Below are 24,283 nucleotides of genomic sequence, written 5' to 3' on the forward strand. Positions count from 1 at the left end.
CAGCTGATATGAACTGAAGGTGGCTTCCCCAGCTGGAAGTTAGTAGCTCACACTTGAGCAGTGAGACGCTGCAGAGGCTGCACTAATGGAGCCCTGGACACGCGTCAGGCAGGTTGTGTGACACGAGAACAACTGTCTGGGAGCAGCAGCACTGTGCCAGTGACCATTATCGGGGCCCCTGGGGGCCCCACTGCAACTTATCTTCCTGTGTGAAGAAAAACCCCATTCCCCTGGATTTGATTACAATGCTGGGGAGGTCACAGTTCAGCTCTCAGAGAACTGCTGGGCCAAAAATCTCACACGGGGGAAGTGAACAAGGAGAGCAGCACCTCCAGGAACCTCAACTGCTTAAAGTCAAGTTCCACCCAACACAGCAGGGTCTAGAAATTGCTGCTTTTTGATTTTCACTTGCATCAGTAAATCAGAAGCATGCAGCATCAGTTTTTAAAGCTGATGAAGTCTTGGTTTCAAACACAACCATCTTAGAAGAGATGAATTGCTTCGCTCACTGTCAGACTGCTCAACTGTACCAGAGGCAAACTGGGCTGAGGAGTCTCTTCTGTCCCTTGCAGGGTAAAGCTACCCCACATCACCACATTGTGCTGTGGGGAGTGAGCTGCCACCTCAGAACTGACTAAACCACCCACAATCATCACAGGGTGGAAAATTAAATCAGTATCTAATGATTCTGCTGTCTTTCACTCCCTGCTGCCATGCCTGTCCTCTCCAGTGTACTTCTCCTGCCTCCAGAAAACACCCACCAGTGTTTCAAGACATTAATGCTACTCCATGTATCCCTGCAGCTGAGTCTTTTCCCAGTCCAGGCAATGATCCAGCAGCAAGTGCCCAGTCAGTAGTGTCAGGTCATTTCAATTTCTCCTCACATCTCCCCAGACTATAGGGCATAGCTGCTTCTAGATGCAATCATGTACACTGCATTGGCATCTTGGAGCCTGTTGGAGTCAGTTCTGTCTTAAGGCTCTGTTCAAAAATCATCAGATAACATTTTCTCAAATTAGATGAAATAAATCAAGTTGAAAACATTCTAAGTAGCAGAATTTTGCATTATGCAGCTCATGCACAGACACACACTTTGCCAGGCAGATGAGCTGGATGGAGGGAGCAGAGCACATGTGAGGAAACAGATACCTGAGGTATTCCACATGCTGTCACTAGTCAGGGAATAATGCATAAAATGTTATGCAAATAGGTAACATAATAAGCATTTTAAACAGATATATTAACAGGATCAGCACAGAAGTTATTCCAGTAACTTCAGCATAGGCTGACAAGACAAATAACTACAAACCAAGCAGTGCTGGGTCGGTGTTTTTGTGTTACTGAACAGGTGATGCCCCCAAAGAGCAGCTTGTTCTCTGCCCATTATTAAAACCTCTCAATTGCTGTGAAGAACAGCCCAGGGGCCAAACCCTTTCCTTGCCTTCAAAGCTCAGCATTATCCTCTGCAGCCCTGAGTGCAATCTCTATCTGCCACAACAAACCACCTTTATCCCATGCAGGTAATTACAGGTTCAGGTCAAAGACTGCAGCCCGGATTGATTTCACCTCCCTGCAGCCCCGGCTGGCTCCACTCAAGCAGGGCAGCTCCAGCAGACACCAGAGCTCCTGGAATGGGAGCTCAGCCTGGCATTTATTGCCTGTGGCAGCAGGGACAGCCTGGGAATTCACAATGTTGGTGACTTCATCTGCCAGCTGCATTCACACATCTTTACTACCTGAATAACTGATCTGCCTGCTCCGAGGCAGCACTTTGTGGTGTACAGCTTTTGGGAATAAATATTTGATCGTGCCTTACAACAGAAAGGAACTCAGATGGTTTAAGGTGTGACAGCAGAAGTGTTTATTAAATTGCAGGTGAGAGCATTGCTGGACAGTAAAAATCTGTCCCGTGGTCGCTGCCTCACAGGTGTGGTGATGAACAATAAAATGACAACTCCATCCCCCACAAAGCCCCAGTCAATTCTTCTGTTCATCAAACCCTCTGCAGGCAGAGCTCTCTGTCCATGACCAGCCAGTCACACACAAAAGAAAAGGAAGTACTAAATTACAAGCTGATTTTAAGTGGGCATTGATTGAAGTAACCAGAAGAGAGCTTAGTATTGTCAGAGTTTTATACAACAGTAATAAACAATCTTCATTAAAAAATTATGTGTGTATGTCCCTGCAGCACAGCACTCACCAGGTTTCAGTTGAGAACATTAAGGTTCCCCCCACCCCACAAACAATTAATGAGGAAAAGAATCCTCAGGATCTTTTTCTTCTACAAATTAATTTTATTCGTTAAATAATGCCATTCACTGAAATCCTTCCCACTCAATTTCTGCATTTATTCTAGGCAAGAAAGAAACAGATTTATGATTCTATTCTGTGATCTCCTCCCAGCAGGAATGGAAGAGGTTGATGCATAAAAAGAGATCAGACAATTCCTCTGCCAATGTTCTCATCCTCCACTAGCAACGCAACCAACTCATTACTTGGCTGATGGGTAAGTGTCCAAAACCTCTTTGTGTGAGGGAATAAACAAGGTTTCCATAGACAGACTCAGAGATGCAGCCACTTCTCTTCAATGAGCAAGACTGAGTCGCTGAGCACACACCTGAGTCACTGAGCACACCTGGGCTGCAGCTGAAGGGAAACACTCGGGTGCACTCAGTGCAGCACTCTGAGCAAACTCACTGACCAACAACTGCTGCAAAATCCTTTCCCTACAGCTTTTCTAGCTCTGAAAGCTCAGAGTTGACTGTGCAGATATCCTAACCTGCCTACACCCCTAATTTCTGCATCATTCATTGTTCAGAGAGTTGTACCAGGTTTGGGTTTTCAGCTGTGGAACACATATGATGTATGTCATTCTCCACAGGTTATAGGATGAAAATTCAGAGAGGTGCCTGGACTCTCTAAGGTTTGTCTTTCATTTCTGGGCCCATAAATAGAACCTGGCTTACTAAGATTTAACCCACCTGTGTCAAAGCCAAGCCACAGTCTGAGCACACCTTTGGGGAGGAGGGACAAACAGCCTCTGCTTGCTGCACACAGTGAACCTGTGCAGTGGTTCTGCTGCTGCATTATCACCAATAATAATTCCTTCCTGCTTTACAAAGATTTAAACTCACTGCTGTCCCCCTTTAACATTTCCAACTGCCAGTCTGGAATAGCATCTGGAATTACAGTGCATTTAATCCTTGAGGGTATATTCTCTCTTTGATGCATATGACTAAAATATGTGCATTGAGGGACAAATGTCCAGTAGCTTTAGGTGACTGAACTTTAGCAAACTTTTCTTGAAAAAATAAACCAGAGAAGAGTGTCTTAGGAGAATTTTGAGTTGAGAGAACCATATTGTAATATGCATTTTTAAAATATATCCAAGTAATCTTTACAGATTCAGCCACCCACCTTGAGAATGCCATTGCAAATTTTCACTATTGATAACAGCATTACAGTTCTGCACTTTTTAAATGAAGACTTTTGCAAGTGATCTTATGAGATTGTCCTTAGCACACCCCAGTTTTACAGACACATGAGGAAATCCACGCTTAAAAAAAGCACACAAACTGCTTATTAAATGCAACACCAATGGGAGAGAAGGGAGGAAGCTATTGAGGATGGCAGAAGGATAATGGGAGATGATAAACATGTACTTGGAGTCTTTTGATAGGAAGGAGAAGTGATGAGTCAGATAAGCAGAGGCGCCACACGGGTTGCATCTCCAAGCAACAGGCAATCAAACCTCCAGATAAGCATCTTCATAAAGTGCAACAGGCTCCAGTGCAGGGGCACAGCTGAACAATCACTTCCTGGTTCAGCTCAGGCAGGAAAAAATTTATGACCTACTTAAAAATCCTTCAAACCTAAAAATGTCTTTTCCATAAAGAACATCAGCCGTGTAGGGCATGCCGTGGGAAGAGCAGGAAATGAGAATACTTGAAGTGGTGGACTGGAACACAAAAACCCAGTGCTGTACATGAGTGGTATTACAATCAAACCCTTCCCCATCCACAGCTGAGATTAATGGAGTTTGCTGCACATCTCAGAGGTGGGAAGGGACAAAAATAAGCATAAAATACTCTTCTTTCCATTGCTGGGCCATTGCTGGTACAAGACTAGTTTAAAATCTCAAAAAACAGTGTATATATTTTCCTTGTGTCTCCTTTACTCTGCAACAATTCACACCCTTAAACCATCACACAATTTAGAATTTGAACACCTAAGTTCTGCATGGGAAAGAATGAGGATCAGGCAATACAAAACCTGCAAAGAGATGCTAAAATCCCTGAATCAAAAATCAATTCCAACCCAACCTTTCTGGGTGAAATAAATAAAATACTGCCATCAGCATGTCCCTAACAAAACCCATGTATTGTTTACATGAAACTTATGAGGTGTTATAACCAAACTGAGTCACTGCTGTACAGTAAATATATCTTCAGTGTCCTAACAATGTATACAATGGATTTTGGCAATTTTAACATGGACACACACGTTAAAGGCATTACAAATGAGGCTTCATCACAGTCACATGAGTCAGTTCATATTAAAGCCCCATCCACACCTCAGGAAAAGTTGTTCAGCAACTTTTGAGGCTGAGCAACTCAAGAGGCACAGTCATGTGTGCTCATTGTTTCTGTTGTAGATGGAGTAACACAGCTTTAGGAAGTGCTACAGTTATAGAATGGTCACATTTCAGAATTACAGGTGAAGGCACTGGTCCTACACAGGAGGGAGAAATCCCCACCCTGCTAATGCTGATATCTCTCTCTGGATCAGCTGATAGTGAGACACAGCTCTGCCATTAATCACTCTGAATCTCAAGTGTCACATACACAGCCTGAAGCACTCCTGTGATTCCAACTTGGAATCTTTTAGGAGCAATAAGCATAGATGAACTAGAGAAAAAAAATCATAACTGATCCATTAATATTTTCTTCTGTATTGAACAATTATTTTCAAAATTACTTTGCCATGTAGTAAAACAAACAAAATTCCCTTTCAGTAACCAGCACCAGATGTTTGTCTAAGCCCAACAGGAATTAATTTAACAACTTTTAAATATTTGAAAATGGAATTTATAAGGACAATTCTCAATATCCAAAGTAAATGTGGTTACTATTGAACTCTGTTATAAACACATATATGAAATATCCTGTAATACCCAAATAAATTCATTTGGCAAACAATGAAGTATCTTGGACTCAGCATTTATATCAAACAGCAAACAGAGTCTGAAACAGGAGCTTTTATTTTAACTCTCTTTAAACCAACCTTCAGAAACCCCTTTCTGTATGTGTTACAGTCTCTTTTTACAGTTTAACCTCAATCCAATCAGGAGCCTCCAGGGATTTTCAAATCGCTAAAGATTAAAATCCTCTCCGACTTGACTGTTTGACTAATGCTGTGTGTTTAATAATTCTACTTGTGAGAGATTTTATTTGACAAAATCCTGCTGTGTGGACCCCTCAGATGCTGTACAGCTGCACTGGAACATAAAGCTCTGCTGCTGCCCTTGTTTCTTTAGACAGGCTATTCCCCAGCACTGAGAGGAAAAGAGAACTTTATAGTACATCTATTACTCTGTTGATATTAACACAACCACTGTGGTATTAAATCTACACACTCTTTTCAGAGCAGAGCAGTGAAAATGTGCCTATTACACAAACATTAGATAAACTCTCCTGTTGTCCTGACTGTTCACAGAAATCTATTACATTTATGATTACATTTCAATGAAAGCTACTTTATAAATGACATGGAACTGTAATATTCTATGCTTCAGGCATTCATTAATAAAAGCATTTCAGTGTTAGTATTTGTAAATGTTCTGCTTTTTAGTTTAGGCAGTTTTTAGCATTCTATAGCTCATGTTAAACTTTACATAAATAGTGTGTCCAGATCTTACCACAATGCTGTGACTTCACATTTGAGGGGAAAGAGGGGCAAGGGGGGGAAAAAATCATCATCATGGCAGGACTGAGTATTTGTATGAGACAGCACTTACCCTGTGGTGCAGAAAGTCAGGACAACCTTGATGCCAACGATTAGTACACGTGTTACCAGCCAAAACAAAAGAGCAGATGGATGAATATGAAACAGAAAGTGAGGATGTTCTTACCTGAAGTAGCGTCGATGACCGTGGAGACGCCGCGCCGGTCGGCCGCGGGCCGCGGGGACCCCGGCATGCTGACGGGCTCCGAGCGCACCGGCTGGATCCTGGCAACCACACAATTCACACAGTCAACCAGGCTGGCAAAGAACTTGAAGATCATCAAGTCCAACCTACGACCTGACACCTCCTCATCAGCTAAACTTGTCCAGTCTGTTTTTAAACACATCCAGGGAGGGTGACTCCACCTCCTCCCTGGGTCGACAATTCACAGTCAGCACCTTGCCACGCTCAGCAGGGCCCAATCCCACCAGAATCACCTGGGACAAGCAGCAATTTAATTGTGAAATGGCTTAAAAGCTGTTGGAAACTTCTGTTTTCCCTCTCTTGGTGCAGCTGAGATTGCACCCAGAGACTGGGACAAAGTGGGTATTCCCAAAGGATGGCTCAGATGGGAGCTCTCAGGAAGCCTCAGAGGAAAAAGCTCACCCTACCCAAACCTGGCTAAAAAGCCTCCACTGCTCTCCTCAACAGCAACATTTTAAAGATCCATTTGTAATTGTTGATTCCTTTTGTGACACAGATCTGTATTATTTCTTTTTATTTCTGCTTTCTTTCTGCACATGAATGCATATATATATTAAAAAATAAATTTGGCAGCCATATCCTTACTCATGGCAGTAATTACACACAAGGAGAAATCACACATTTCAAACCCATGCATTTCCAGTCCAAGGACAATCTGCCCATTTTGATGGGATTAATCATATCATTCTTCTCTCTTGCTTTACTTCCGAGAGTTTCAGACACAGTCCCAAACAATCCAAGTCCCTACCACAGAACTTTGGACTTCAAATCACATGCAGAGTCAGGAGCATGGAAAGTTTTTAAATCTGGAGTTACTGGGCAGGACACAAACACTTGGAGCATAAATCTCTTCTACAAATCACCAGTAAATGTAAACCCAGTTACCTTTGCTCTTCCTTCCCTTCCCTAAGCACACCCCCTGCCCCCAATTCCAAATCAGTTCATCTCCAAAAACCAGTTGAATTAAATATATGGAAAAGAATAACAAGGAAGGAAAAAAATGAGTGGGGAAATAAATAAAACAAGGGAGGAAATAAGCATTTCAGGAGTTCACTTACTGTTCCAACACGCTGACCACTGTCTAAATTCATGGCATGAAACCACTCACATCTGAGAGAACGAATTTATTAAGCAATACAGAAAGTGTGAAAGGAAAGAGGACACTGAGCAAGGCCACCAGACTTTGTGCTACCTTTCCCTGTCATGTGCCCAAGAAGGGGCAGCAAAAGGAATCTGAGTTGCTTGGCCTGGACAGATTTTTGTCATTGGTGAGCCACGCGCTCTTCCAAGACTCCGCTCTGGACAAGCCTGATAAAAACCATGACATGTCCTACACACGTGACAGGAGGCAAATTCTGCACACAACAAATGTGAGTCAGCTGGGAAATCGGTTTTATTTTCACCTGAGGCTGTTGAGATCGAGATCATCTGTGTCAAAGTCCAGGAGAGGCTGCGGGGTGTCGCTGGGCCCGTGCGACTGCAGCACGGAGGAGCTGGAGGAGATGACGGTGGTTTGGCCTGAGGGGTGGATGGTTTTGAACTGGAACTGAGGGCCCATCCACAGGCGTCGATGAGGCCCAGTGTGAGTCACGATTTCCACCTGTGGGAAGGGGATATGGGCAATGATTAACACAGAGCTGCAGCTTCATGTAATGAATGGTTCCTTCAGTACGCTGGGCTCCTGGAATCCTGCTGCTCTCCAGTGAAAAGGGTGTTCTGAGCCAGAGTGTTTGGAGGAATGTTTAACAAGGGGAAATTGGGGATGTCTCTGCCAGAGAATGGATGCTTCAGCCAAAGCCAAGAGCCCATTGCAGAGACTGGAAAGCTCGTGAACCACCATCCTCAGGACACTGGACTCCAGTCCTTAAATTGTTCTGAAGATCAGCGCTTCATCCTGGCCACCACTTCACCTGATCCTGTTCTTTCCTCCCCTTGCCATGATGGAATACACCCCAAAACTCAAATGCTGTGACCAACAGGGAACACATTTCTGCCTGAATCTGCATGGAGCAGAGAGAGGAACCCAAGAGCCCACATCCCCCAGATATCCCCCATCCCGAGCGGGGCGAGGGAAGTGAGGGATGAACTCCTCCCAGCTTTGTGAAAGTTCACAGCTTAAACTGCTTCCCTTGGATACAGTGAGAGCTGGATTGCAAATCACAGCTCCTAATTCCTGTTGGCACGTGTGAGGAGAGGCTGGCACGGAGCATCTTGTGGGAAGTACAAGATCCATAACCCAGAGCGATGGGAAGAGTGCTGGGATGAGCCCAGGTCACGCTCAGCACACAACCATAGATGTGCCACACACAGGGTCCACACAAACACATCCACTGAACCAAAATTCTGACAACTCAACAGAAGTAGGATGTTTGTGATCAGGAAAACTGTAAATAAAGGGGTAAACAAAGCATACAACTTCTGTAATCAAGAGAATAGAATCATTAAGGCTGTAAAGATCATGCAATACAAGACTAAAAATCAAAAAGTGTTTTTAAAGATCAGAAAAAGGAAAGACAAAATGAAAATATTAAGCTCTGGAGAACTCATACTTTTAAAACAGAAAATAGACTATGAAGTTCCTATCAATTTCTGCTGAAACAACAATCAGCTTCACAGCAGAAATTTAAGTTAGTGAGGGAATTCATTAAAACAGATTTTTGTATAGATGTATACTAGTAGAGATTCTCCTTCTTTAGGAAGCAGCTTGAAACCCTGGATGATGCCAGTTCTCTGCTAATGTCAGACAACAACCACAGCCTATGCAGCTCTATTTCCATCTTTGCATTTAGCTCAGCCTAACTCAGCTTGGCTGCAGCCGCTTCTGAGGCAAGTAGCTTTTATGTAGCAGCGTAAATTAGGCCACAGATAAAGTAATCTGTGTATTTTAAGCTTGAAACCATCAGTGTCACAGAGCCGAGAGGTAAACAGATGCCTCTGCAATTTTACTGAGGCTATGGCCAGATGTTCCTATTCACTCCCCTGTTGTGTGCAGGACAAACATATTGTATCTACTTCCCACTGACAGCACACATTACCCACTGTTCTAATTGAAAAGTTGAAGTGAAGGGCGGTGTTTTTTCACTGCTTGCTGTTACTGTTGATAACAACACTTTAATTTTGAAAAACATCCTTGCACTTTAGGCTTAATCTGAAGTGGCTTGCTCGGGGAGCGCCAGCGTCGCCGCGCTCCAAGGGCTCTCATCACTTCTGCTCTCAGCAGGAATTAAACATTCCAGGAGCATTCTCGGAATTATCTGTGTTCTGTGACATCACTTGGGATTTTTTTTCCCCTTTATAAATATATTTACTCTTCTAGAGGGATGGATGTGGTGAAGTTTGAGCAGTCTAAGTTCTGTTGACATCTTATATCTTCCAAGAACTAGTAATAAACAAACAGACATAATGTAAGTTTAGCATAATCTCAATTTTTCTGATGTTTCAACAGTACAATAAGGAAATACTTCCAAACAGTCCTGGAGAGGTGGAAAACTACAGGTGAAATCTGCTCCCAATGAGCTCAGATACAATTCCTGTTGACTCCTTGATTGAGAAGTTTCATCATCTTTGTGCTCTGAGAAATCAGACACAGTACAAACAAATGAGACACCTCAATGTGCAGCCACATCTGAAACCTCAGACAGGTAAATGAATTCACATGACTGGATTCCCCAGTGAATGCTCCTCCTGGACAGGTCCATGTGGAAACCTAACCTCTCATTTCAGGAAAAGGCTGTGTATGATTTATTCACCAGTGGGAGAAGCAAATCCCATCCATAAATATTTCATATTTATGCCATACACCCCAGCAACACATTTAATGCATCACTCCCACAACAACATTGTTCTTAAACCAGAGGAAACCCACCTAATTTGTCAGGGTGAATTCCATGGATCAGGTACCTTGTAATTGCTTTGGCAAATCCAGAGCATTTGTAAATTTAATTTATTTATTTAACTCTAACCTTTCATTTCTAACAGGAACTAATTCTCAGTGTATTATTCATGACCTACATTCTTACACTGAGGTTCTGTTCTGAGCCAAATGGTCAAGTATTTACTGAGTTCCTACAGAGAAGCTTCATTGACTGAGACAAAGCAAGATTGGATAACAAGGCAAAGATTTCACCTCATATAAAAATCCTCCACCAAGCATGATAATTCTAAAGCAATACAGTATTTATTTCTGGCCATAAGTCACAGGAATTCTCAGTAGGAAATGATAACCAGGGAAGGAGGGAAGTAAACCAGCTACTGCCCCACTTTTATGGTCAAATGCAGGGAGTCCCAGGTCAGCACACAAAAGGCACCATCATTCTGCCAGCTTCCTTCATCCCTGTCCAAAAAGGACCATGCCAAGAGAAAAAGGCAGGCAGGTCACTTGGCTGTTGCCAGCTGAAACTTCCCACTTCATCCTGAGCTTCCCAGGGATGTGATTGTGTCAGGAAGGTTGGGGCTTTATCTGGTTTGGGACCATCAGATCCATTCCCACACTGAGGAGTGGAGTCAGTTTTACACACAGCAACACCCTGGCTGTTGGAAGTTTATTTCCCACTTGGAGGAAAGTTGTGAGTTTTCCTTCCAGTGGCTCCCACTGCTGTTTTCCTGACCTGGAAGCCCCCCAGAGCATACCTGTGACAGCCACTCCTCATCCTCCTGCCCGCTGTGGTCGGAGGCCAAGCTGTCGTAGGACTCGTGCCGGGTGATGGGCCCAGGGCTCCCTGGTGGCACCACTGGAAAAAAACCCACAAAACACAAATCAGATTTATTGTTAAATGCTTCATTTAAAAGAAAAAAGCTTTTTTAATAAGTCAATGGCACGACAATGTATGTGTTCCTAAATCTGTGACAACAAATTTTCTGGAAGCACAGAAAGAAATCAAATATCAATAATCAAATACTGATATCAAATATTTCATTGATTAAAAGGATGAAAATATTCCTGCTTTTTGACTTGGATGTATCCATACAGCCACCAGGGTAGCCCACTGGCTCTTCCTCTTTTAACCTGAAGTTCTTAAAATACCAAAGTATTTTTATGTTCCCACATTTTATAATCACTCAAAGTTTTTAAAAGTTTTTTAAAACTATATTATTGCAGGGTTGACTTTTATGTGTCAAGCTTCCAACCACAACAAACTTTTACAGCCATGTAGTAAAGCCCCAATAATTGGAGTTTTAATGGCAAAGCAGACACAATGGTAGCCATAAATACAGAATGGCGCCTCTGTAAAGTAAATAGCTTTGCATAAATCCATACACTTTATGGAATAAAGGGATTTCCATCCTGTGCTGTGTGTGTCAGTACCTGAAGCTACTGAGTCATTTCTCACACCTCTGGAACACAGAGTGTCCATATTCTCAAGCCTGCAACGTCCCAAATCCAGCTCAGGGCCCAACTTACTCCAGAATTATTCCAAATGCCAGAAAAATTAGGACATATTCTTACAAAGGATGCTTAGGTTGGATATTAGGAACAATTTCTTCATTGATAAAGAATGGTCAAGCAATGGAAGAGGCTGCCCAGGGAGGTGACAGAGTCACCTGGAAGGGTTCAAACAACGAGCAGAGATGGCACCTCATGGTATGGTTTAGTGGGCATGGGTTGGACTTGATGGTTTTGGAAGTCTTTTCCAACCTTAATGATTCTGTGCTTCTATAATAAAGCACCAAGATTTTCCCATGGGATATATTTGGAAGAAATTTCTCCCTGTGAGGGTGGGGAGCCCCTGGCACAGGGTGCCCAGAGAAGATGTGGCTGTCCCACCCCTGGAAGTGTCCAAGGCCAGGCTGGATGGGGTTTGGAGCAACCTGGGATAGTGAGAGGTGTCCCTGCCCATGGCAGGGCTGGAATAAAAGATCTTTAAGGTCTCTCCCAACCCAAACCATCCTGTGATGCCATGATCTGCCACTTTCCCTGCAATCCCCAGTCTGTGCCAGGGCACACCCACACCTTGACAGCCCCAGGTGTAATTTCAGCTCTGTGTCTCCATCAGTTTTCAGACAATACAGAAACCACCTCCATCTGCTTCCTTACATCCATGACAGACTTAATTCAATAACTGAGAATGTCTGTCTAGTACAAAGTCCTGTTAAAGAACACACACACCTTCCTGAGGATCCACAGTACAATCTGAATATGAAATCACAGCACCCACTTCACTTCCTCAAAGTTTATACATGAAACCAAAGAAACCATTATTTTGACCCATTTTGCTGTTGCCAGGCTCCCCACATCTCCTGGCTCACTGCTCTGAATCCTCCTGCCTGTTTTGGAGAGCACAGCTGATCAACTGCAGGCTTTCCTGTTATTGAACTCCCTAACAAACTTCATGGCTCCAGCAGATGGTTTTGCTTTCAAACCAACAGGAACTTTATGGACTGATCTGAATTTTTTTTGTTCTTTCTATCCCAGAGGCAGCTACCAGAGCTGTCAAGATTAGGGAAGCTGCAAAAACACAGCCCAGGGAGCAGCATCCCCCCTGCTTGGTCGCTGTATTTCTCCCTTGGGGAATACTTTTACATTTTACAGGAGATTCAAGATGGCTTTACAGTGAGAAAAAATTTGAAAAAACAACTAAAAAAGCTGAACAAATGATTCGTTTTGGTGCTACACTGGAAACCTTTCCCTGAGGAGTCACAGGTCTTGTGCTTCTGCACAACTTCCCAGCACAGCATTAACTCTTTCCAGCCAGGAGTGATGAAATGCTGAATTCCATGGAAAAGCTCTGCCTGAGAGTTCACCAGCAGGGCAGCAGTGATAAAGCCTCAGCTGAGGTCAGCCCTCAGTCATTTATTTGGCTGTTTAATAAAGCAGCATTTCTGTGGCACACCTACCACAAAAGCAGATCCGAGGGGCTGGCTGGGATGGGGGATCCCAGCTCACCACTGGCCCTACTCCCACCATTCCCAGTGGGAACGTGCAGTGTGCTGGGAGAAGTGACCTTACCACACACGTCATCCTTGCTGGAGATCTGCCATTGCTGTGCTGCTTGCTGCACATGCACATATGGGCACATTTTTCCAAGGTAAGAATGCCCTTGAAGTTGTAGGAACAAGCACGGTGTAAAAACACAAATCCCCCTTTTTCTCCATTTCTGGGTCACACACACCTCTCACATCGGTATCAAGTTCCAAGATCAGATTAATTTAACCCTGGGAGGACATTTCCAGGAATCTGGGCCCAGGAGTAATCTTTTATCTTCCAGCTTAATTCTTTGAAAATCTGAATTCACACTGGAAATGACAACAGACTCTCACCCATCAGTGAGGTTATTCTGATGCTGCAACACAGAGTATTTAAAATTTCTGAAGAATTTCCCAACCATGCAGGATAACAAATAATAAAAGTCCAATTCTTGCAAAGCTTTTCAGTAAGTGTTTTTTACTGGTTCTCCTGCAACTTTTCATTGGGAAAAGTCACAAATGGAGCAGACACAGAGCAGGAGCAAGAAGGCCTTGGCTGCACAGAGAGATTTTTTACTGCAATTGCAGGTGGTTTGTACCTTCCTAAAATAATCAATTCAATCAATAATCAATTGTGTCTGAGCTATGCTAACTTTTAACTTTTTCTGTTCTCACACAAACATCTGGAACAAACACATCAAATATCAGGCTGCAACTGAGTTTGTTTCATCTAGAAATACACAAACACGAAGTGAAAAAGTACAAAAAAATAAGTGCTTATTAAAAATCTAAGGTGAGAATTAAAGCATACAACTTCTGTCTGTGCAATATGACAGGACATGACTTTCAACAGTCTGCTTAAGGCAAGTCAATCCAAAAATAAGCATTCAAGGATACTTCTGATAAACTGGACTGATATCTATAGCAAAAATCAGAGTTTTGCCATCAGTATTTGGCAAGGGGCAAGAAGGATCTTGGAGCTGTTCAAAAGTAATAATGGCACCTTTACCCTCTGTCCTCCTTCAAGGGCAAAGTTGACAGCCTCCCTTGTCTGCACTGACAGGATTGATGTTACCATTATATTGAAGGAAGATTGTATCTGGAAAAAAACCACATTGCAAATGAAATTATTTGTGTGATAATTGTTAGTGCCAGGAAAACTGCACAGAAGGGACTGTGGAGACACAAGTGTCAACACAAGCCAAGGCAAAGGCTGAAATACAGCAGAGCTGATATTTCTCTGGAATTCCAGGACCTGATTCACACTGTTCCATTAATAAGTATGAAAAAAACCCTAACTGTTTAGAAACTTCTCCATGATATTTACTGACAAGGAAAGAAAACAAACAATTTGTATTAATCTCAAATAATTTGCATAGATGCTCCTGCCACGTGAGCAAGACCTAGATAAATACACATTGGAGGAATATTGGAATTAATACACAGTGGGTTTGCTCATGGATGGGCTAATTATACAATAAATACCTAAAGCTACGACAAATCTTCCTTCAAAGATTATAAATTGTCATCTTTCAGCAGCATAAAAGTGTTGGAACAAAGAACCACTACAGTTCAATTGTAGTGTGTGCACTTATGGCTTTAATTTGGGAACAATAAATCATTAGTTTTACTTAGTTCTGTGTACTTCTTGAACCAAAAGGTTTTAATTTTCTCATTTATAGAAATAAGCTTTGCACAATTCAATTTAATTGAGAGTTACAAATGAAATTCCCAATGTGCTCTTCTCTAAGGGCTGGATGTTTGTCCAAATTAAGGGCAAACAAAAGCATTTGAGCACCACAAAGCCTGTTTGTTTGGTGCTGCCTTCCCTGCACATGCCTGCAAACACCCAGAGAGCTTGCCTTTTCCATCTCCATAATTATAATTTAATATAATTAACATTTATAATGTCAAATCAGCTTCTAAAATGCAGTAGGAACAGGACAATGTACTCTCAACTAACCCCTTCAGTCTCCAGTGATGTCCCTGGTGAAGAGGTACACAGGATAAAAATGATTTATTCCTTGTTTTCATAAAAACCCCTCCCTAACACCTGATTTTGATGCTTTTTCTCTGGTTCCTGAGTTACATCTAGGTGGTGTAGAGATCTGGTGTAGAGACCTGATTGTCAACAAACTTCAGGGGTCCTTGTGCTGGAGTTCAGCTCCACAATTTGAATTATTTCCTTCATGCATTTATTCCAGTGTGATGGTTCTGGTTCAGGTCACCATGGAGCCACTCCAAATTCACCTCACTCACCTTTCTCCCCTGTTATTGATGTGATCTCAGCTCTGTCAGGGCTCGGTTTTGGTGTCTCACAGCTGTGTACTTCACATCCAGCACATGTTTTGTGGGTTTGTGGGTGCTCTGTGCCTCTGGCTCTACCTCTGCTCAAGTGTGACAACAAAGCAAAGGCCAGGATTTCATTTTGGCAGAACACTCCCAGCCATGTTAACAATAAACCATTTGTAGGCTGGAGATATGCTCGATGTAATTTTTCCTGTGGCTGCACGATACTGAGCAAAGTTCTGGTTTTAATGCAGTTTTCAGCTTGTAAACTCCTACAGGAGCATGGCATGCAAATTAAAATATCCTCCTTTACCCAAAACTACTCCCTGCCCACTTTTTTTTCTGTTAGGACTTTCTGAGATTCTCAAATGCATAAATATAATAAAATTAAGCTAAAAAAGGGCTATAAAGCAGGAGTTTAGCCAGACTGACAGCTATTTCACACCACAAATTGATTAGAGCTGCATCCATTCATTATTTGTGTAGTGTCCACAGTTTATTAGGTACTTTATGGACCATCCACTCTCTGTATCAGCACTTTATTAAAGACATAGGTAGGTCTGTAATTAGGAGATGAATTCTTCTTAGATTTTTTTTTTTTCTGACTTTGCTCCTTTCTCACACTGGTCTGACAGTCTGCAGCCTGGATTTTTTCCCCAAGGAAAAACTGGAATACATTCCCTGTACTTAATTTCATCTTCCATCTCCAAAGTTCTCTTAGGAGGCCAGTCAAGAACGATGCACTTTTAAATCTGTGCAGAGCTAGAACCTGATACTATTCACAGGATGGAGCACCTTAAAGCTGCTCAACACTCAGACTGTGAGCAGACAATCAGTTCGGCACCACAACAGAATAAATATATTCTTTTCTGAGTTCAAGAATAATTCCAACTGCACGAAGCCACGGTGAAATCCATCTGATGGCCATCTTTAAAGAATTATGGAAGAGGTAACTATTTCTATAATTCACTGACTTCAAAAGTATGTTTGACATTATTGTCGGGAAAATTATGTTAACCATGGATTACTGTTACAATCAAAGTATGTAGTGAGAAGTCAAGAGGCTTAGTAGTAAATTTTCAAAGCGGTGCGTGGGGATTTACCCGTTTGACTCCCATTAACGGCAATGGGAGGCGCGCGGCGAAATCCCCGCACGCCGCTTTGAAAACTGACCCCTGCGTGCTCACGGACCCCGCTCTAAGGACTTCCAGATGACCATGCAGGGGGAGGAAAGAACCATTTCAGCATGTGCCCTTGTTCATTATTGTTGTTTGTACACATCTGAAAGTGTTTGAGTTGCTGTGCCAGCGCTGTTTCCAGCGGCTGGTTTATAAAGCGCAGAGCAGGGCGGGTGAATTGTGCCTGAGCTGGCGAAGCCGTGCACAGGCCCAGGTGTGTCCCTGCATCACAACCTCAACAGGCACATTCCCAGCAGCCAAAGCACCTTACAGAGTTCATCTTTATCTCTGTTTTTTCACAAATATTTCGAGTTACTCCACTGCTCACACCATGATGCATCTGCCCCGCTCCTATTTACCCCAACCACTCAGTGCTCAGCCAGAAATTCAATTTCTTCCTTTAACTCTCAGTCCTGCTTCTCGCAGGGAGCAGAAGGTGCAGGCTACAGTTTTAGGGAAACAGTTTTTCTTAAAAAAAAATACCATGTACTCAATTTCATTAGAAACACCTTTTCTGGAAGGGGAAGGGGAGGCAGATTAACCTGCAATCTGTCATGCCTCCAAGTGCAAGAAGCAAACTTGAAAATTCCATTTTCACCATTTGTGACTCTTCCCAGGAAAACCCAAACACATTCTGTGTGAGAAATGCCTGCTTGTAATCAGTTTTCTCCAGGAATATTGTAACCTGTTGTAACCTATAGTCATATTTAGTCATAAAAAATAGATATAAATATATATATGCACTTATAACATATATATTTAAGATCTGCAACAGTTTTAAATGCAGTAAAAAATTCCAAATTCTAAATCATAAAAATTCTTCTAGGATGTATTTTACCAGTATCACTTACATGCTCATACAGATACCTGTATTTCCATGCAATGTATAGAGAGAATACCTGAGTTAAAATAAACACTTGAAAATTAAATCTCTGAAATTCTAAAACTCATTTTCCTGCATAGGAAAATCTAAAACTTATTTCCCTCTTCAAAATTTCAAGGAATTATAAATTTTTCACCAAGGATATGGATTTTTACAGGACATCTGTACAACTCCTTCGAGACCACTGATAAAGAGTCCCAGGAAGTTCTTTTAAGAAGTATTTTGCATTCTTTCATTATATGGTTATAATAAATTAAAACTTAATGAAAATGATTCACAGACTTTAGGCAACATCAGGAGGAAAGAATAAAACAGCAAAGTGGGAATCTAGAAAATGGATTCTCTGGCACTCTGATTTTGCAGTTTTAAGCCTGGAACACTCAACTGACACAATTTTGTGGCAAGGCCCTCACCTGTGACACCTCACCTGTGGCACCAGGTACAGCTGAAGGGCAGGAGGTTGGGCACCACTCACACAACCAGCACAGGAACATGAGACAGGTGGAAATGTTCACCCATATCCCATGGTTTGTTCCAGCTCCTCTCCACGGCAGCTGAGGTGAGCTCAGGTGAAACTCCCCAACTTCAGGGCAAGGTCAGAGCTGGGTTTGGATGGGATGGACTCTAGAAATGGGCTATGTTCAACTGGCCAAGTGCAGAACCAGTAAAGCCCAGCAGAGATGCAGGAACAGAGCAGCTGAAACTGCCCCAAGCTCCTGCTTGAGCGTGGCCCTGCCACAGAGCCAGAGCAGAAAGGCTTTGAACACCTCGTAACCACACACAGTAATTGTTGTTACTGCACAGACTCTGCTTTTGATCAGTTTTACTGTTTGAAACCCAGCTCGTTGTGACAGACATTGAACATGCCCAGAGCAAGAGCAGCTCTGGCCTCCCCAGAAATGCTACAGAACATTCTATAGTTACATCTATGGAAAGGGATGTACCATCACCTGCGTTCCTCCACCCCAAATCCATTGTTAAAGATGCACCCTCAAAAGAATGCAAGGAGAAGGGAAGAGGTACAGCACTAAATGGGATTATCAGCCCCAGTTCATTCAGCTCTGACCAGACCAGCACCACGCTCTGCTGTGCTCTGAGGAGGGCTGGAGGACCACAATGTCCAGATTCCTCCTGTGGCACTCCTTGGCTGTCATTCCAGGCATCACAGCTCGGTTTTCACACTGTCTGTGCTCACAGCACGTATCCACAGTTATTTAATACACTCTCCACCTTACCCTCAGACTTTCCACACTACTCACTAGCTCTGGGGATGTCATTTTTATTTCTGTCAATGGAATGTATGAAAGGAATGAATGAAAAAAAGAACCACGATGCTGCTTGGAGACAGAAGTCTTGCCCAGGATGAACAGCTTTCATTAGAGGGAGCAGGAAGTGCAAACATGATGTCAGAGCTACAGAGATTATCTGTATAAATGGTGTTATCATTTAACCCAAACAAACAGCAGGGAAAGGCTCACCCCCTCCCTTTGAAGACAATGGACAGTTACTAAATTGGACTTGTAATGAAAGCCATTTTCAGTGAAACACAAGATATGTGCAACAGTTGGTTCAGAAATGAAAATCTGTTGTAACAGCCAAAAGTCAAAGGCAGCTATAAATACAGGCCTTAATCTTTTCAAGAATCCCTTAACGAAGCCTATAAAACTGATTTTATCTCCAGGCCTAACTCAAGTGCAAATTCTTACTCAGAAAAATGTAACAGCCCTGCAAGTATGACTTGGAGAGCAGAACAGGGACAAGGAAGGAGAAAACAGAGTGCTGGTTTGAATGCTCACATCTTGGAATACAAATTACATTGCATTTAAAATAAACAATTAATGAGACAGCAGAAACCTCAGCTACAGGTCCACTTTTCCGAGAGAGAAACAATTTCCAGAAGCGGTCAGAGAGGGATGCAGAAACACTGCACCTTTCCTTTTAACACAACAGAAATGCTCTTTGATTATTTAAAAGCCAATTGCAAAGATCTGTCTTCAAATCCTCCTATTGCAGGTTTAATAGCAAAGAGGTGCAAGTACACTTACCAGCAACACAGGAGTAAAGTACAGACTTTTGTTTTAACAAAATCTATATTTATACGATTACATTTCCTATGGTTGAGGGCAGCTGTAATTAATGGATTTCCCTCCTTCCCCTAATGCAGTCATTTGTCAATTTAAACACAGAATGCCCAATCAATTTTGATGTATTTAGTAAGCAATTTGTCAGAGTACTGCACACCAGTTAATATATTAATTCTTGTCACTGGCCCACTTCTGACAACTGTAGGCCACATCCATGAAATTGGTCCTGATGAGCCAAAACTCTTGCCTGGAATGTGAAGAGCCAGAGGAGAGAAATCAGGTCTCAATCTATTCAGTGCCTTTTCAGGGCAGCTTTTGCTCAGTTTTAAGGGATTTATTCATTAATGTGTTAATTGACCACGTTTCAAATATTGCATCTAGCGTGCAATGGAAAAGTGACTTCAGAGTGGAGAGATAAGGAAGAAAAGAAATAAACATGAAATGAGGATGTCAGACTTTCTGGTGATGCAGAGTTACCTATTTCCATGGCAATTCCATTATGTGCCATGAATGTTGACTGTGTGAATTCAAACATGCAGAAAACATGTGAAAGGTACAGAAGTCACACAAAGGAAACCAGGGAAAGTCAGTCAGAGATGCAAAACTTCATGGCCTGGTTAAAGAGAGGAAAGGATTCATTTGAAAGAACCCTGAACACAACCAGGGGATTGTCATGGACATGGAACACACATCTTAACAGCATCCTCAAGAGTTTATACAACCCAAAGCACCTTAATTCCTAAGCCCCAAACAGCAGCAAGAAGGCAGGATTTAAAGAGTAATTAATGAGAAAACTTGGAAATTCTATGGAGAAAGCTTTAACATTGCAAGTTCCTGTGGACATCACAACCCTCCTGTGCACACGTGCAGTGCCTGGCACAACTCTCCTCCCACTGCCAGGACAGTTAACCACACCACATGCTGATGTTTATGTTACAGGAAAAACATCTAGGAAGAATAAAATGTGACTCAGATTTCTTTCTGTTGTGGTTAGACTTGGAAGTTGATCAGGACATAGGTGAATAAAAAGGGAATATCAGGGACACAAAGGCAGAATCCTATGTATTAAATGTGGGGAATGTAGAGAAATATCCACCACCTAAACCCCAGCACTGAAGACCTGAGGACTGTAATTAATCCAGGGCTTTGTGGGATGGACTCATGGGAACAAGTGAACCTGGAATCTGCTCTGTCAAAAGGAGCTCTCAGGACTGGTTATATTCTCCCTGACCCACTGCAGCTTGGAGCAGGATCCTGGCACTTCCTGCAGGCCAGCAGGTTGTGGAATTTAACGTGCAAGTTCACTTTCAAGCCATGAACTTAGAGAAAGCTGTAAATCCCTCAGTTCCCACCTTCTCAGCTGTGCAGCAGCCTGAGCTGTGGTAAGGTGCTCAGGTAGACACGAGCTGCACACACTGATGCAGGTTTCTGCAGCAGATGTCACAGATGACCTCAAAGCAAGGAAACAGCTGTGCTGATCCACTTACAAATACCCTTGGGATAAAGGTCTTGGACACTTGTTGTACAAAACATTTCTTCAAACAATGGTTCCTTGTTCATGCCTTTCTAGCTGCAAATAAAACTTTCAGATTCTTTAAAAATATTAAAAGCTGAACCGTGTGTTGATAACCTAATGTAATTATTTCTTGAATATTCTTTGTTTAGCATAAGAACTCACCAGCCTGGTTTATATTTTTCAGAGACTAAGGAAGATTCTGGCTCTGTGTTTTGGCATTGAAGCTCTTATTTATGAAAACCTGGCTGTGCAGCCCTCCAAGCAGCCTGCCAGACGTGTCATTGTTCTGCCCGGCTGCTGACAGAGGTACTCTGTGCTAAAAAGCACACTGAGGGTTTTTCAATGACCCAGGGGGCAAAGGTCACTTATTATAAATGGATAATGAGACCTAATGCAATGTTCTGAGTGTGGACAAAGAAAGGGTCTATCCATACCCCCTTGTGACTTGGTCATTCAGGCTTTTATTTCCCCTGCACACTTAATGGAGCCAAACAATTGGCAGAAATGCTATACAGAAAGGGAGAGAAACTGCTGCATTCTACCTCCAAGAGACAGCCACAAACAGTGCCCCTGAAACGGCGCCACGGCTCCTGCGAGCCCTGACGTGGCAGACAGATGGACCAGCCCCCCTGAGCCACGGCTGAGCCATTTGCAATTAAAGCCCCCGGTGGAAGAGAGCACAGCACAGCCAGGCTGCAGCTAAAGCCAGCCCAGGGCAGAGCTGCAGGTAAGCAGAGCCATGGAGCTGGGCTTAGGAGATCTCTAACAGGTGGCTTTTGTGGGAAGATGCTTGGACTCCATCGTCAGGGACTTCACTGAGGAGCTTCAGCCTGAGCGAGTCCAGAAGATAAAACTTCAAAGACAATCAGACACAAATTTCTGTTATTGCCATGTCCTGTAGATACTCTGCTGTCTTTAGTGGTTATCATTCTATTATTCTTTCCATTTTACATCCAGCTTAAAGAATTCCTGTTATGTGAATTAAAACCTGAGTTAAAAGTCTTATAATTCAAATAACACAAGTTCCTTAACTGGCCATGTAGATATTGCATTACTGTGCAATGGAAAAGTGAATTCAGAGTGGAGAGATAAGGAAGAAAGGAAATAAACATGAAATGAGGATGTCAGACTTTCTGGTGATGCAGAGTTACCTATTTCCATGGCAATTCCATTATGTGCCATGAACGTGACTGTGTGAATCTGTGTGAATTCAAACATGCAAAAAACATGTGAAAGGTACAGAAGTCACACCAAGGAAACAAGAGATAAGTCAATCAAATATGCAAAACCCCTTTAAGTTCATTAATTTGCTCCTTTTTTCTTTAAAATGTTTTCAGTAGTAAACAATTTGAAATGTATATTTGTACACATATGTATACTGTGTAACAGTATTGGAGCTGTTAATAAAATGTTAATGAAATACACAAAATGAGCCCCATCCATCCCTGGTTTCACTCTGTGGGATACAAATACAAGTAAAACAAGGCAGGAATCTAGCAAAAAAAATCCAGCCAAAATACAAATCTAATGGGGCTATGCACTACTAATTACTTTCTCATATTCTTTTGTATCTTTTGAGTTTAATCCCAGTTTTCTGTGCAGCACAGAAGAAGGAAGACTCAAACTTTGCAGGTTTCCATAACACTCAGATGCAGCAGATGGACAGGTAGAAGCAATAGATCCAATCTGGCACCAGTGTCCCTTTCACCAGCCCCATCCAAAGTGCCTCCTGGCCCACATGGCCACTTGGTGCATCTGAAATGTCCCTGTCACATAAAGCTGCCTGCACTGACAACTGTGCACAGCTCTGGTTTCCCCAGGAGAACCTCAACAGATGCCAGGAGTTGCTCCCTTGTGAGACTTCAACTGCTGCATCACTTTGATCCTAGACAGAACAGAGACTTGCTCCTCACTGTCAGTACTCTTCTCTCTCTTATAGTGTCAGATAAAAGATAAATACTCATTTTTCTACAAAACCATTATAAAAATCCATTGGTTTGTATATTTATGTAATACAGATACACCATATATATGTGGAGCTCTAGGTGTGTGAATGTTTCTGAATATGCCATGCCATGAAATGTTGGCTCTCTGGGAATGATGTGGCTGGGCAAGACACAGGACAAGGCAGGTGGGCAAAGCATCCCTGGCAGAAGTGCCAAGGCTCCTGAGAGAAGCAGCTGCCTGAGACTGTGGCTGGAAGGAGCCCAGCAACCAGGAATTCCCAAGGAGAGGGAAATGCAGATGCACTCACTTGTCACTGGGTATGGAATTCACAGGGGGAAATGGCTAAAAGCATGAGAAGGAATGAGGTGAGGAAACCCTGAAGATTTCATGGGATCTGGTGGGTGACTCTCAAGGCCAGCCAAGCACTCCCACATCCTCACAACTCTGATTCATGGCAAAAATCCCAACCCTACATTCACTGCTCCATCCTTACTAACACACACAACCCTGCTCTGAGGTTGAACATACACTGAAATTGGATGAAAAAATCAACTCAGAAAAACACCCTCTGCTTAAAACTTTCAAATGAGACAAGACAAGAAGTTGTCAGCTACTCACAGCCAGCCAGAAGATACTGGTAGTACTGCACAGCATCTGCAGCCAGGAGCAGTGGATGGTTTGCATTAAATGGTGGTTGGAGTTCATTCCACTGAGGAGTTCTGAGGTAAAACACAAGACTATTAATATTTAAGCTAATACAGAGAATGTAAATCAGTGTTTCTGTCATCACATGCAATTATCTATACAAGCTCACAAAATGTTTGTAATTATTTAAATTAGCTTGTTCAAACACTGCAATCCACCACAGGCAGTGGAGCAGCAGGGCCAAATCGTGCAGATTGTGAGGCAAAGACAATACTTGGTTGTTGACTGCAACAAGGATTGCATAAAAAAGAACCCAGGAAGGAGGTTTAGATTAAGTTGGTAAATATGTTTAGGACCATTGTATGTCATGCTGACGTTATATAAACACACAAGAGAAACTGGGGAACTTTTTTTGTTCTGTTAACTACCACTGCTTCCATCCTGTGAAGTCATTGAGCACTTACTGTGAAAATAAAGCTGTGTAAAGTTATGGATTATTGATCCAATTAGAATTTTCAATTCCATTACAACCTACTCATTTCAACAATAATGGTCCCAAAGTCTGTGTTGTAATTTTAATTAGGGTGGGCCATTCCTAAATAGCTTGGTAAATCAAGTATTGATCACTCC

General features: G+C 42.5%; 1 protein-coding gene across 13 annotated transcripts in view; it reads right to left on the bottom strand.

The window, feature by feature from the left end:
* Positions 1-24,283, bottom strand: part of BCAS3 (BCAS3 microtubule associated cell migration factor) — a 300,061-nt gene that overhangs the window by 167,085 nt on the left and 108,693 nt on the right. For 12 of the 13 annotated variants that reach the window (XM_033518900.1, XM_015646438.3, XM_019008603.2 and 9 more), the window contains 4 exons: positions 23,627-23,727; positions 10,838-10,938; positions 7,612-7,808; positions 6,131-6,228 (listed from right to left, as the gene is read on the bottom strand). In XM_033518900.1, coding sequence (XP_033374791.1) covers positions 6,131-6,228; positions 7,612-7,808; positions 10,838-10,938; positions 23,627-23,727 — 497 coding nt within the window. Of the gene's footprint in view, positions 1-1,837; positions 3,959-6,130; positions 6,229-7,611; positions 7,809-10,837; positions 10,939-23,626; positions 23,728-24,283 lie in introns of those variants that run through there. The other variant, XM_033518902.1, reaches the window with a different exon arrangement.

Source organism: Parus major, chromosome 19 (assembly GCF_001522545.3).
Source record: "Parus major isolate Abel chromosome 19, Parus_major1.1, whole genome shotgun sequence".
NCBI classification, from domain to species: domain Eukaryota; kingdom Metazoa; phylum Chordata; class Aves; order Passeriformes; family Paridae; genus Parus; species Parus major.